The sequence below is a fragment of the Crocodylus porosus genome, unplaced genomic scaffold (assembly GCF_001723895.1).
Source record: "Crocodylus porosus isolate Cpor-Errol unplaced genomic scaffold, CroPor_comp1, whole genome shotgun sequence".
Lineage (NCBI taxonomy): Eukaryota > Metazoa > Chordata > Crocodylia > Crocodylidae > Crocodylus > Crocodylus porosus.
The window spans coordinates 171,334,956-171,348,096 of NW_017728906.1; the positions used below are offsets into that span (position 1 = coordinate 171,334,956).

At 44.7% G+C, this 13,141-nt stretch overlaps 1 protein-coding gene across 2 annotated transcripts in view; it reads right to left on the bottom strand.

Moving 5' to 3' along the window:
• Nucleotides 1-6,680: 6,680 nt before the first annotated feature.
• The window catches only part of IFT88 (intraflagellar transport 88), a 72,937-nt gene continuing 66,476 nt past the window's right edge, over nucleotides 6,681-13,141 (bottom strand). For both annotated transcript variants that reach the window (XM_019530187.1, XM_019530186.1), the window contains exons 25-26: nucleotides 7,716-7,811; nucleotides 6,681-6,959 (exon numbers count right to left, since the gene is read on the bottom strand). In XM_019530187.1, coding sequence (XP_019385732.1) covers nucleotides 6,838-6,959; nucleotides 7,716-7,811 — 218 coding nt within the window. In that variant the 3' untranslated portion in view covers nucleotides 6,681-6,837. The remainder of the gene's footprint in view (nucleotides 6,960-7,715; nucleotides 7,812-13,141) is intronic.

The window sequence follows — 13,141 nt, forward strand, 5'->3', positions numbered from 1 at the left end:
ACCGCTCGGCCGCCCCCGGGGCACGGGGCGGATCCGGGCGCCGCCGCGCTGCTCCCGGCCCCGGTGTGGCCGCCCAGCGCAGGGACAGCGACAGCAGCCGGGGGAAACTGCCCCGTCCCCGAAGGGAGCAGAGCTAGGCGGGCTCCCAGAGCTGCTCAGCCACCCCCGGGCCCACAGGGCTCCCCAGCGGGCGGCTCTTTCAGGCAAGCGGGAAGCAGCGAGGTTTGTCTCAGCCTGCTCCTCGCTCCTCTTGCGTGGGCACCTCCCCGGGCACAGAGGAGTCGGGCGGGAAGGGACCTCCGCGGTCATCTAGTCCGACGGAGGCGGGATCACCGCTGGCCAAGCCACCCTGCAGCAACCACGACCGAAACTGCGTGCCACTGCTCTCAGCCCCCACGCAGCACGGGCCTGAGGCCCCAGCCCGCCGCGCGGGAACCGCGGTGGCCAGCCTCGCGCGTCCATGCCGTGTTGTCACTATACACCCTGGGGAGAGGGCCAGGCCCCCCTGCTACAGAGGAAGACAAAAATCCCTGCAGCGTGTACCCATCCGCCCATGGGGGAAACTCCTTCCTCACCCCAAATATTGTATTTCCTCCCTTAGGGCATGGGCACACAACATTCCCAACGGTCGAAATGTAGCTTAAACCTGAAGCGAACAGATGTGCAAGCCTGTTAAACGGGTTTAAATCTGCCTGGGATGTTCAAAAGCAAACCTGCAAAAGCAAGCCCCATTTTGAACCAATTCACTGCGACACAGGGGAGGGCTCTGTGCAGAAACCAAGCATTCTGGGAGGTAGGTCTACTGGTCCTCCAGGCATCCCACAGTGCATTGCTCCTTTCCCTCTGCCCACAGCTGGCTGGCTTGGCAGTTGGCCAAAACTATATTGCCCCGTTTTCCCCTTTTGTTGGAACTTGGTCCCTTGCCCTCCCTGCCTGTTCAATAAAAGCGAGCTTTTAGCAACCAGCTATGTATGTCCTCACTCCCTGGTAGATTCTTGCAGCATCTCAACATAACCCCCCAGCCCCTGGGAACCCAGAAACATGGGTCCAAGCACTCTCCTGGCTAAGTGCTTGTGCTCACTCCTGCCGCCATAGTATCAGAGCCACAACACTTCCCACAATTACGGACCAGTCCCGACTGGAACATTTTGGAATGCTTCAAGTGTTATGATGTGCCCTATGAAGGCACATACTGCTATAGTACAGTATTCAGACTAGTAGTATGGGTTATTTTTGTCTGACCACAGAAATATGGTATTGTTGGAAATGATTATACAAAGGTCACCTTACTCCTGAAAGGATCAGTCACCCTGTTAAACCTCTGTAATGGTGTCTAAGCCAAAGGGAAAGCTGGGTTTCATCCCCTAGTCTTGCTGTAATGTATTTATAAGCTGATTTTTAAAAAATAGAATAGAAACTCAAATGGGAAAATAAGGGGCCTCTCCAAGCTGAAAAGGTTTCAGTGAAGTAAATGTGAAGCAAGTGTGTAATTTATGAGTCCCCAGTGGTTAGCTGCGTTGGTTTCTGACCACAGTGCAGATTTTTGCTACAGTGCTGCTCTAGTAACTATACTTTCTGTTGCCTTAAAATGACCTCCTCAAAGACAAATGTGGGGTAGATAGACAACTGGATTAATAGCTGTAAGCAAAGGGTAATTATACGTGGATCAAAATAGGACTGGCAGGAGGTTTTAGGTGGAATCCCACACAGGTTTGTCCTGCGTCCTGTGTTGTTCAACATAGAATCATAGAAAATTAGGGTTGGAAGCGACCCTAGGAGGTCATCTAGTCCAACCCCCTGATCAAAGCAGGACTGTCCCCAACTAGATCATTCCAGTCAGGGCTCTGTTGAGCCAGGCCTTAAAAACCTCCAAGAATGGAGAGTCCACCATATTTCTAGGTAACCTGTTCCAGTGCTTCACAACCCTCCTAGTGAGAAAGTTTTTCCTAATATCTAACCTAAACTTCCCTTGCTGCAACTTAAAACTGGTGCTCCTTGTTCTGTCATCTGCCACCACTGAGAATAGTTCAGCTCTATCCTCTTTCAAACCCCCCTTCAGGTACTTGAAGGCTGCCATTAAATCCCCCCCTCAGTCTTCTCTTCTGCAGACTAAACAAGCCTAGTTCCCTCAGCCCCTCCTCCGAACTCAAGTTCCCCAGCCCCCTCACCATTTTTTATGCCCTCTGCTGGACTCTCTCCAACTTGTCCATATCCTTTCTATTGTGGGAAGCCCAAAACTGGACACAGTACTCCAGATGTGGCCTCACCAGTGCAGTATAGAGGGAAATAGCTACTTCCCTTGACCTGCTGGCAATGCTTCTACTAAAGCAGCCCAGTATATTGCTGGCCTTGGCAACAAGGGCACACTGTTGAGTCATATCCCAACTTATTGTCCACTGTAAACCCCAAGTCCTTTTCTGCAGAGCTGCTGCTTAGCCAGGTGGTCCCAAGCCTGTAGAAGAAAATGGGATTCTTCAACCCTAAGCGCAGGACTTCACACTTGTCCTTGTTGAACCTCATGAGATTTCTTTTGGTCCATTCCTTCAATTTGTCTAGGTCACTGATGAATCCTAGCCCTACACTCCCCTGCTTGATATTATTTGCAAACTTGCTGAGGGTGCAATCCATCCCATTTTCCAGATTGTTAATGAAGATATTGAAAAACGCACCCCAAAACCAACCCCTGGGGCACTCCATTTGATACCAGCTGCTAACTAGACATTGAGCCGTTGATCACTACCTGTTGAGCCTGGTGATCCAGCCACCCTTCTATCCACCTTACAGTTCATCATCCAACCCATATTTCCTTAGCTTGTTTGCAAGAATGCTGTGAGAGACCGTATCAAAAGGCTTCCTAAAAACACTGCTTTTCTTGCATCCACAGAGCCAGTCATCTCATCATAGAAGGCAATCAGGTTGGTCAGGCATGATTTGCCCTTGGTGAATCCATGCTGACTTTTCCTAATCACCTTCTTCTCCTCCAAGTACTTCAAGATGGATTCCTTCAGGATCTGCTCCATGATTTTTCCAGGGACTGAGATGAGGCTGACTGGTCTGTATTTCCCTGGATCCTCCTTCTTCCCTTTCTTAAAGTTGAGCACTGTATTTGCCCTTTCCCAACCATCTGGGACCTCTCCCAATCACCATGAGTTTTCAAAGATAATGGCCAGCAGCTCTGCAATAACACTAGCCAACTCTCTCAGCACCCTCAGATACACTGCATCTGGCCCCATGGACTTATCACATCCAGCTTTTCTAAATAGACCATAACCTGTTCTTTCACCACCATTGGCAGCGTCCCAAACTGTGCTGCCTGGTGCGGCAGTCCAGGAGCTGACCTTCCCTGTGAAGACCGAAGTACAAAAAGACATTGAATACTTCAGCCTTTTCCTCATCATCTGTCCCTAGGGATGCTTGTACATCTTTAATCCCCAAGGTTTTATTTTATGCCTCCTAAATTGAAATGGTGGGACTTAGAATAAAACCCTAAGGACTAAACCTTCATTTTATCCATTTTATCCATCACGTTATGGCAAGTGGCCCAATCCCTTCTTTTTTTTTTTTTTTTTGGAGCTGGAGTCTGCCAGGGGCAAGCTGCTGACAGGTCCTGGTCCTTCCTTCCATAGCAGTGGTGCCTCCGCCCCCCCCAGGGATGTGGGGAAATTAGAAAGGGTCCAAATGCAGATGACTAAAATGATAAAGTGCTTGGAAGCCAAGCCAAACAAGGAGAAGATAAGAGAAATAAGCATATTTAGCTTCAGAAATGCAATTAAGTGGGAACATGATCATCATAAAGAACAGGAAAAATAAATTTTCTTTGTCACTGCAAAGAGTAGGACACACAGCAATGGCTTGAAATTGCAGTGAAGTAGGTTTAGATTAGTTACGAGGAAAAACTTCTTGACTGTTAGAACAGCGAGGCAGTGGAATAGACTGATTAGGAAAGTTGTGAAATCTCCTTCATTAGAAGTTTTTAAGAAGAAATTGTCTGTTTTGGTCAGGAATTATTTAGGAAATAGCCTGGAGTGTGCTTTGAAGAGCAACAGTTGGAAGCCCAAAGGATCCCTGCATATAGATATCATCCAGAGATCAGGGGAAGAGTTCTGCAGTCCAGAGCAAGTGGAAGTTGGAGAGGGCCATGCTGAGTATCAGGAAAATTAAGCAGAGCTCCACAATCTGGCTTAGTTATGAAAGAAGATTATGGAAGAGATAAGATGTAAGTAGGGTTGTGATTCTCCAGTGTGGACATACAAGGAATAATGCTCTATTTGCTGTCTCCAGGGTGCAGTGCAGAGTGGAAATATTTGGGTAATCCATGCTTCCGGGCATTCCTGGTTGCCAATGGGGCTAGGAAGGAATTTTCCCTCTTCTGTTGCTATTGCTCCCCCTCCCTGCTCCATTTTTTTTGTTTTGTTTTTGTGATGCTGGTAACTGGAAGAGAGCCAGGGCACTGTAACACTGGTTACTCATAATAGGCAAGTACATCTAGTATCTGAGAAGTTCAATACAAACTTTATTTAATGCTAAGTTGGTGCAAGAGAGTTGTCTAGCCTGTTGCTTTCTGCAGGCAGGTTTTGCTCCATGAGGAGCTTTTCAGGCAGTCCTCTCAAATAAAAAGTCTTTAAGCAGCAAACAGGCAAATAAATCAACCCAAATGCTTCTGCCCTGTCCCAGGCACTAGGAAGGGAGCCCTTTGGTGCTAGATCCAGCACAATAGCCTGGTCTCTTCTTGTAGCAAGATGGTCTGCTCAGAGTTTTCTTCCTCCTTCCTTGCTTACTCTTCTGGGAGTTTTTAAAAACTCCTAGTGGGAGATTCCCTTCCTACTGAATAAGCCCAGTTTCCTCAGCCTTTCCTTGCAAGTCATGTCTACTACCCCCCTAACCATTTTTGTTGCCCTCCCCAACAAATTTGTCCACATGCTTTTTGTAACGAGGGGCCCAAAACTGAACACAGTACTCCAGATGTGGCCTCACCGGTGCTGAATAGAGGGGAATAATCACTTCCTTTGACCTGCTGGCAACACTCCTACCAATGCAGCCCAGTATGGCATTAGCTTTATTGGCAACAGGGGCACACTGCTGGATCATATTCAGCTTATTGTTCATTGTAACCCCCAGGTCCTATTCAGCAGAGGTGCTGCCCAATCAGCCCCCAGCCTGTACTGGTGCATAGGATTGTTCTAAGTGCAGGATTTCACACTTGTTTTTGTTGAACCTCATGAGATTTCTTTTGGCTCAATTTGTCTAGGTCACTCTGAATCCTAGCTCTACCATCCAGCATATCTACTATTCCCACCCCCTCCCAGCTTGGTATCATCTGCAAACTTACTGAGGGTGCACTTTATGACATCTTCTAGGTCGTTGATGAAGACATTGAATAAAACTGGCCCCAAGACCAACCCCTGAGGCACTCCACTTGATACTGGCTGCCAACTAGAGATCATAGCATTGATTACTACCCTCTGAGGTTGATGCTCCAGCCAGTTCTCTATCCACCTTACAGTCCATTCATCCAGCCCGTACCTCCTTAGCTTGTCTGTGAGAATGCTGTGGGAGACTGTATCAAAAGCTGTATAAAATCAAGGTATACTAACATCCACTCGTCTCCCTGTATCCACAGAGCCAGTCGTCTCATCATAGTTGGTCAAATATCAAAACAGAAAACCAAATACCGAAGCAGATCATAGACGGCATGATCCATAGCCTATTAAAGTGAAAGGAAGGACTTTCATTGATTTTGAGATTTGGATTTGGTCCTTTGCGTGTCTTGACACTAGTGACCTGGTATTGATGTTGGGTGATAAATCTGTCTACTAAGGAATCTACAGCTATCCTTTTTAGGGTTCTCAAGGGTATGTGAAGAAGCATTCCCTCCTGTCTGTCCAGGAAAGCTGGAAAGTCAATTCACTGACTGAAGGTAGGAAGCCACAAACTAATCATGGTGACATCCAGACATTATGCTATGGTTTTCATGTCTTTATTTAGAACTAAGACAGCCATCCTCTCCCTCTCTGCTTCCAAGTTGCCAGAGGGGAGGAGGGTGTTTCTTTTTCCAGGGGTAGGAGGAGAAAAAAAAAGGAAATAGGTTTACAGCTTGGAGGGTTAATAGAAATCAAAGCCCTTGTGCTGGAGGGGGAAGAGGACTCCTTTTTTTTTCCTTTTCAGGGTAGCAGGACACCAAGTGTTCAACACACACTGCTAAGTGGAAGCTCTTGTTACCAGTGGACCCTAACTCTTGCATTTGGCTGGCAAGTGCATCACTTAACCATCTGGGTTACATTCACACAATCAAGTTGAGAGAGATCTTAAGGAACTGGGCACATTTTTTAAAACTTACAACAGTAGAAGTTGAGAAAATATTCCAGACTCAGGGTTATTAGTAGGGACTTGTGGTGCCAGAGATGACAATGTAATGGTCAGTATTATCAATCAGTTCATATTAATTACAAATAAATTGTGGCCTTGAACTAGGTATGTCCAACACCCATCCTCACATAGTTTGCATATTTGGGGTTGAAAAAAGAAATGGTAGAGACAACAATGCTTGATAAAGTTACACATGTATCTGCAATCAAAAGCATTATACATGTGGGAGAATGAACAATCAATCAGTGTGTTACAAAAGTATCTGTGCCACATTCATGTATAACCCAAATAACAAAAAAATGCACATATTTTAATTACTTTTATAATAGAAACTGTTTATTTCACTTCTACCACTTTATACATAACTCACTATGAATACAAAACAGAATTTTTCTGTTATAAAAAACTAATGCAAAAGTATTATTTTCTTTCAAAACTTTTAAACGGTGAAATGTCAGAAGGTACAGCCCATTATTCTGGAAGCAAATCTTCTCCTAACTCTTCATCAGCAAAATCATCCTCTTCAGTCTTTTTTCTGATTGCAGTCTTTGGTCTCTCTGCCTGTGGACCAAGTGGATCTACGTATGAGGCATCTAGGATTTAAAAAAACCCCAAAGCTGAAACATAAAATTGCTTATAACATAGACTGTATCAGGAACATCAGACTAAAATAAGGAATTGTATATAACAGCCTATACAACTGGGCAAGGGATCCATTTCTTTCCCATGTCCTGTAGAGTTACATGTACTGGGAATAGCTACTGTTAGAAACATAAGCATGATCCTACATTAAGACCAAACAATGGTAACACTGGCAGGCAATGAGAGCGCGTAAATGAAGTAGCAGATATATAGTGGTGGCTATAGTTTCTTTCTAAAATCCTTTCCTCCTTTTTATTACAACTGAGTTTTAGAGAATTAGCTTTTAGGAGGGTGCCCAAAGGAGGAGAAATGGTAGACAGGTCCAGGAAGGGAGCTTTGGGCATTAATGATCCCAGTGCATTTTGAATCCTTATTTCCTTTAGTTTCTGAAAAATCCCACCTTGATAAAATAAGAACTTGTGACTGTAGACCTATAAGAAGGTAGCAAAAGCATTCAGGAAGCAGATAATAGTGGTTTAAATCATTAACTGAAACTGACTGGGTCCCTTTATTTTACCCATATGTATTTACAATGATTTTATAACCGTGATACAATGGAGCTATAATCACATTTCACATTTGTTCAAGAGGAAAATGCTACCACAAACAACTAGGTCATTGACAAATTCAGTAAGACTGCCAGCAGTTTTTTCATTCCTTTGACCAGAAGAATATGGCTGCTGAGAAGGTCCTGCAGGTTACTTTACCTATTTCTTTATTGCTGCTGCTTTCATAGGGCTCATTTGCTCCCGACAAAGATCTTAGTTTGACACTTAGACGCTCCCCTTTGGTACTGCCAGTATCTGTTAAAAGAACATTATAGAGACATAAATGCTGTCAGATATTCAAGGAAATCAAGATATAGTAGTAAGCAAATGAAAGTGAACCACTTCATTTTAATTAAATTTTATATTGAGGCATTTTTTCGTCACCCAGTAGCCAGACAACAGCACCCAGATCATTAGTATTTGGGTGGTTTGCAACCTGCCTAACTTGACAGCAGTAAGTTTTTCACTTCAAAAGGCCTCTTCTTCATTCAGCTGAACCCAGCAGTGATCCCACACAGCTGATCAGAGAAGCAACCCACTGAACTAAATCTTCAGCAAAAAGCCAGAGCACCTCAACAGTTCTACGCAGCTACATACTGGGCACATCTACATGAGATGCTTAACATCGCATTACCATCATTTACTGTGAAGTAAGCATGTGCATCTATACATGCACATTTACTTTGCAGTAAACTTCCCTAATACTGAGTAAATCTGCTACCTGCAAATGCAAGTAGCAAATTTACTCGGCATTAGTAATGACGCTGTAACACTTATGTAGACACCTGACTGGAAGCTCACCATCTGCTGTCTACTAGGGGGCAGGAGTTTGTTCCCTGTCCCTGAGAGCTGCTTGGTCAGGCTCCCCCATAGGACCCCAGGCAGGGACTATGTCCCCCTGCCCTGGCATCAGGGAGCTCCAAGCTCCCCACTCCAAGATTGCGATTGGGCAGTAGGGGCTGGGAGACCCTTATCTCCCAGCCCGAGACCCTGAGATAAGGTTCTTCCAGCCCGAGCCCTATGACTGCAGAGCTCAGGCTGGAAGATAAGGGTATCCCAACCCGAGCCCTGTGACCACAGAACTCAGCCTGAGGGATAAGCACCTCCCAGCAGTGGCCCTGCGGTTGTGGAGCTGGCACTGGGAGCTCCCTGCTGGCAGGGGCTGAGGAGCCTGTTCCCTGCCCAGCTCTGTGAGCACAGAGCAGAGCAGAGGGGAACAGGTTTCCCAGCCAGTTCTCCCCCACCAGCTCTGCGCTCACACAGCTGGGCAGGGAACAAGATCCCCGATGGCTGCCCTGCATGCCCAGGTGGGGACAATGTCCCCCTGACCCGGCAACACAGAGCTTCCAGCCTTCATTCCCCAATTGCGGAGCACGAGCTGGGAGCTCCTTGCATGGGGATAGTTTCCTGTCCAGCCTGGAGCTGGCTGTGGACTTGTCCCTGATTGATTAAGGCATGGGACTTGGAAAGAGCTGCAGGGGTGGGGTAGGTCTCAGCCCCCTACCCCAATCTGCCAGTGGGGCAGCTAGCTACCCCACCAGCAGATCAGGACAGGGGGCTGGGACCTGCCCCTCTCTTGCAGCTTTTTCCAAGCCCTATGCCCCTGACTGGGGAGCCAGGGCCAGGAGCTCCCTGCTGCTGGGGCAAGGGGACATTGTCCCTGGGCTAGTACCCAAGGGGAGCTCCCCCTGGTGGCAGCAGGGGCCCATTGCAGGGCTGCAGGGAACTGGGAGCAAATCTTCTCCCTAATCCCCTGCATGTCACCTATCCAAAAACCCTTACTCTGCAGTAGCTTACTGAAGAGTAAATCTAGGCTGAAGTAAATGAATGTGTAGACACACCCACTTTGGCTCTGCATATTCCTGGGTATTTCATAAACCCTCATATTTGCAGGCAGTAAGGAATCCAGCCCTGCCAAGAATCTGGGTTCTCTACTATATGGCTGGCTCTCAAGGACAAGAGCCGTTTGCACATCTGATGATGTGAACTTGGGTCATGAAAGCTCATGTTCTCTCTCATATATATATATTCTATCTATCTAGATTATTTAGTTAGTCTATAAAGATGCACATCTACTCTTCCTGCCACATGGAAATACACAGCCACACTAACTTAAAGGAGCATTCAACCATTTGGTATTCAGTATTTTCAGCCACTAAAAATATTTCTTCAAACTGTATAAAAGTAACACTTGGGGTTTAAAATGGATTAAAATAAATACAAATGATGTCTCTTACAATGCATACAAGTATTTCATACACTTCTATTCTTATTGGTATGATTCGCCTATCAGAATATGGGTCTTAAATACACAGCATTTTGCTTTTCATGAGAACAGTGTATTTGGCACATGCTATGAGCATGGCAGTCGAGCAGAGTGCACGCATCCAGTCCACCTTGGCATCCTGCTGTAAACATTCTAGTCCCAGCTCAGTCTGCAGCAGGGCCCCATGGAATGTGGCTGCCTCGGACAGAGTCGAAGTCAGATTAACAGTCTATTGCCACAGCAACATTCCAGCTATTCACGTTCAATGTACTAGTCACACGGTGCCTCTGAATCTCTTTCCCACATTTTATAGCCAGTGTACAGTTCTGTTTGCTAAATTAAGTTTTGATTAATTTGGTTTTCGTTTCCAGGAGAAAAATTCTCATTTGATTTAATGTATTTAAAGGACAATATGCAGTGAAGTAAAACATTAAGGTACTTCTTTTGCAACATGTAAAAAGCACTACAAGGAGTTTTCTAATACTCCAAGGTCTAACTAAGGATCATCACATTTAGGTACTTATACATTTTCCAGCTTGCTTACTTTTCCAGAATCTAGTTAAGTTTCAGAATATTACCAATGTAGTTATCTGAATTTGATAATACAGGTTCTCTTGATGCCAAGGCTGAGGTGGATGGACAGAAGTGAAGAGCTGTTAATTACTGATACAACTCTGAATTCAACTGTCCTGTGTTCCTTTTTAAGTAAACTATCTCCTGGAAATGCTCTGGATTCAGACAAGTGAAGGACCTATAGTTCATAACTCTATCCACTCCTTTCTTCAGTATTCAAGAACAATGGCAACCACTCCTTGCTAACAATTACTAATGGCTCTATCCATTCTTCTTCCTTTCCAGGCTTCTCTACAGATTTTTTCCCTTTTAATTTTAAGAGTCATGCAAAAATAGGATGGCTCAAGGTTTTAGTAATGGGTCATAATTAGGAACTATCTTTAATATAAATATTCTAGAATGATGTACAAGTTGAGCTCAGAAAAAACATTTTCAGACTGCTCTAATGGGTTGGTTTTATCCTAGGAAGGGGAAAGGAGAGCCTCTTCTTTATAAACCTGGTAAAAACAGTCAGATCCACAAAGCGGACTCAGGTACTATCAAGCTGAATTTTGAAGTGCTTAATTTGTTGGTAGTCAGGCAGTCTCCCTCCCCCTCCCCCTTTAATTTAAATATTTCAGTCTTTCAGCTTCAACCCTAGGCATTGTTCTGGGATGGTGGGTCATGAGGGTTCAGATACCCTCAAGCAGAGTACAAGTTTGAACATGAGACTCCTATGTGAAGGAGGACTGCCACTTTCACCATCTACTCCCCTCCTATATTCTGTTTTGTTGGATGTGCTCTAATTCCATCATCTAGAATGCTGACTGGATTGGGCTCTGCGGTGAAAACATGCAAAAGGACATCTAGTTTGTAATCCCTAAGTGGGTTAGATAAGAAAAAAGCCCCAAACTTAGGAGTGAGGTACTTTTAGACACTTCCAGAAAAGGACATCTAGGCATCTAGCTAATTTTACTGTTGGAAGCTTAGATACCTACAGAGTTTAGGTGCCTTGAGGTTTGGCTGCAGCTAAGTGGTGTTTTTGAGGATCTACATTTTGGACTTTGGTGCCTGCCATGGTAGTTAGGTCTCTAAGGGCGCATCTATACAAGATGCTTATTGTGCAGTAGTCTAATAACTAGAGTTGCACTGATATATTGGTCCATATAGGATTGGCATTGATAAAAGGAAAATGGACATTATTGGCAATTGGCTTTTTTTTGCCTGGCGTAACCAATGTCACTGATAAATGCTACATGCATGTGCACAGCTGCAGCATGCACATGGCCAGGAATGCAGCCCGGCAGCTTGGAAACCATCATCTGGCAAGTAAGCCTGGGGGAAAGGTGGGGGAGAGGCATGGGGGAGGGAAGGGGAGTGGGGTGGTACAGACTGAGGCACCCATGGTGAGGGAGGGAATGGAGCTAGGACAAGGCTGGGCACCCCTTGCACTGGGAGATCCTCATCATAGTGGGGGGCCCCCACTGTCTCACTGGCCAGACACTGCTCTCCACACTGCCGGGCTGCATAATTGGCTATCAGACTGGCTGATATGACTAGTTAATAATCAGCCATCGGCCAAAATAATCTTTATCAGTGCAGCCTTACTAATAACACTACACAGTAATGTGCCAGTCAAAAACCGTGCTAATAACCTACTGTGCTGTGTTACTAGGTTACTGTGCAGTAACCGTCACAAAAAAAAAAAAAATTCACTGGCACCACTGCACAGTAAATGTAGTTATTGCACATTCAGTTAGTACTTCATTAAGGAAGTACTAAACTCAAAGCGTAGTAACTAAAGCACATTAATGAACTAGGCAGTGTAGATGCTGCCTAGGTCACTTTGAATGTTCTGACACTATGGATTCCTATTTGAAATCTGTGGATTATCTTTTGAATCATGTGCAGGTGTTTTCACAACTAACAGGGCTACCATTACAGAGTACCCTGCAGCACTTCTAAAAAGGATCTGGTGGTATCCCCAGGTACCTACAGCACCCTGGTTAAGAATTACTGCTCTAAGCCTCTATTCAAACAAAATTCCATCTTTGGGATTATAATCAATGGAGAAGAAAAGTACTTTCCACTATCATAAAGATAATGCTTTTACTCCACTGAGTGTCTTGCCCACGCTGTAGGACTTGACAGTAATTCTTAACAGGCTTGCGGAGACTTCTGTAACGTGATGTAAGAAACAAAAACTTCTATCATGAAATTTTTACATTTTGCAGCCGTTCGCTCATAAATCATACCTATATAGTATAACAATATATAAATAAGTAGGCCAACTTCATGGAACAATCTTGCAGTGTAGACTGTAGCTCTTGAGATCTCACATACTATCAGGTAAACTGCAGAGCAAAAGCTCACTTTTAATGCATTCCAATACAAATTTGCATACTTCAGAGATAAGAGCTATATTCTATAGTGAACAGAACATCAGCTGTGTTTTAATACATGGTCCCAGGAATGAGTTGTGGAAATTAAACCCATTTCACCAAAGGGGTCACTTACTGTCTGAACTTCTAACTAATAAAAATAAAAAAGTTGTTGAATATTACGTTTAAAGATGTAGAATGGTTGATTAGAGGATAATTTACACAAACCTTTTAAAATGTCCAAGAAAGGACTTTGACTATTTTCAGGAGAAAAGGCAGCTAGAGAAACAGGAAAGTAAAGAACATGTAAAGAAAGAGTCAAAACAACCCCACACATGGGGCAAATCCCCAAACTTATTACAACATTCAAATGAAAAATGTGTGAA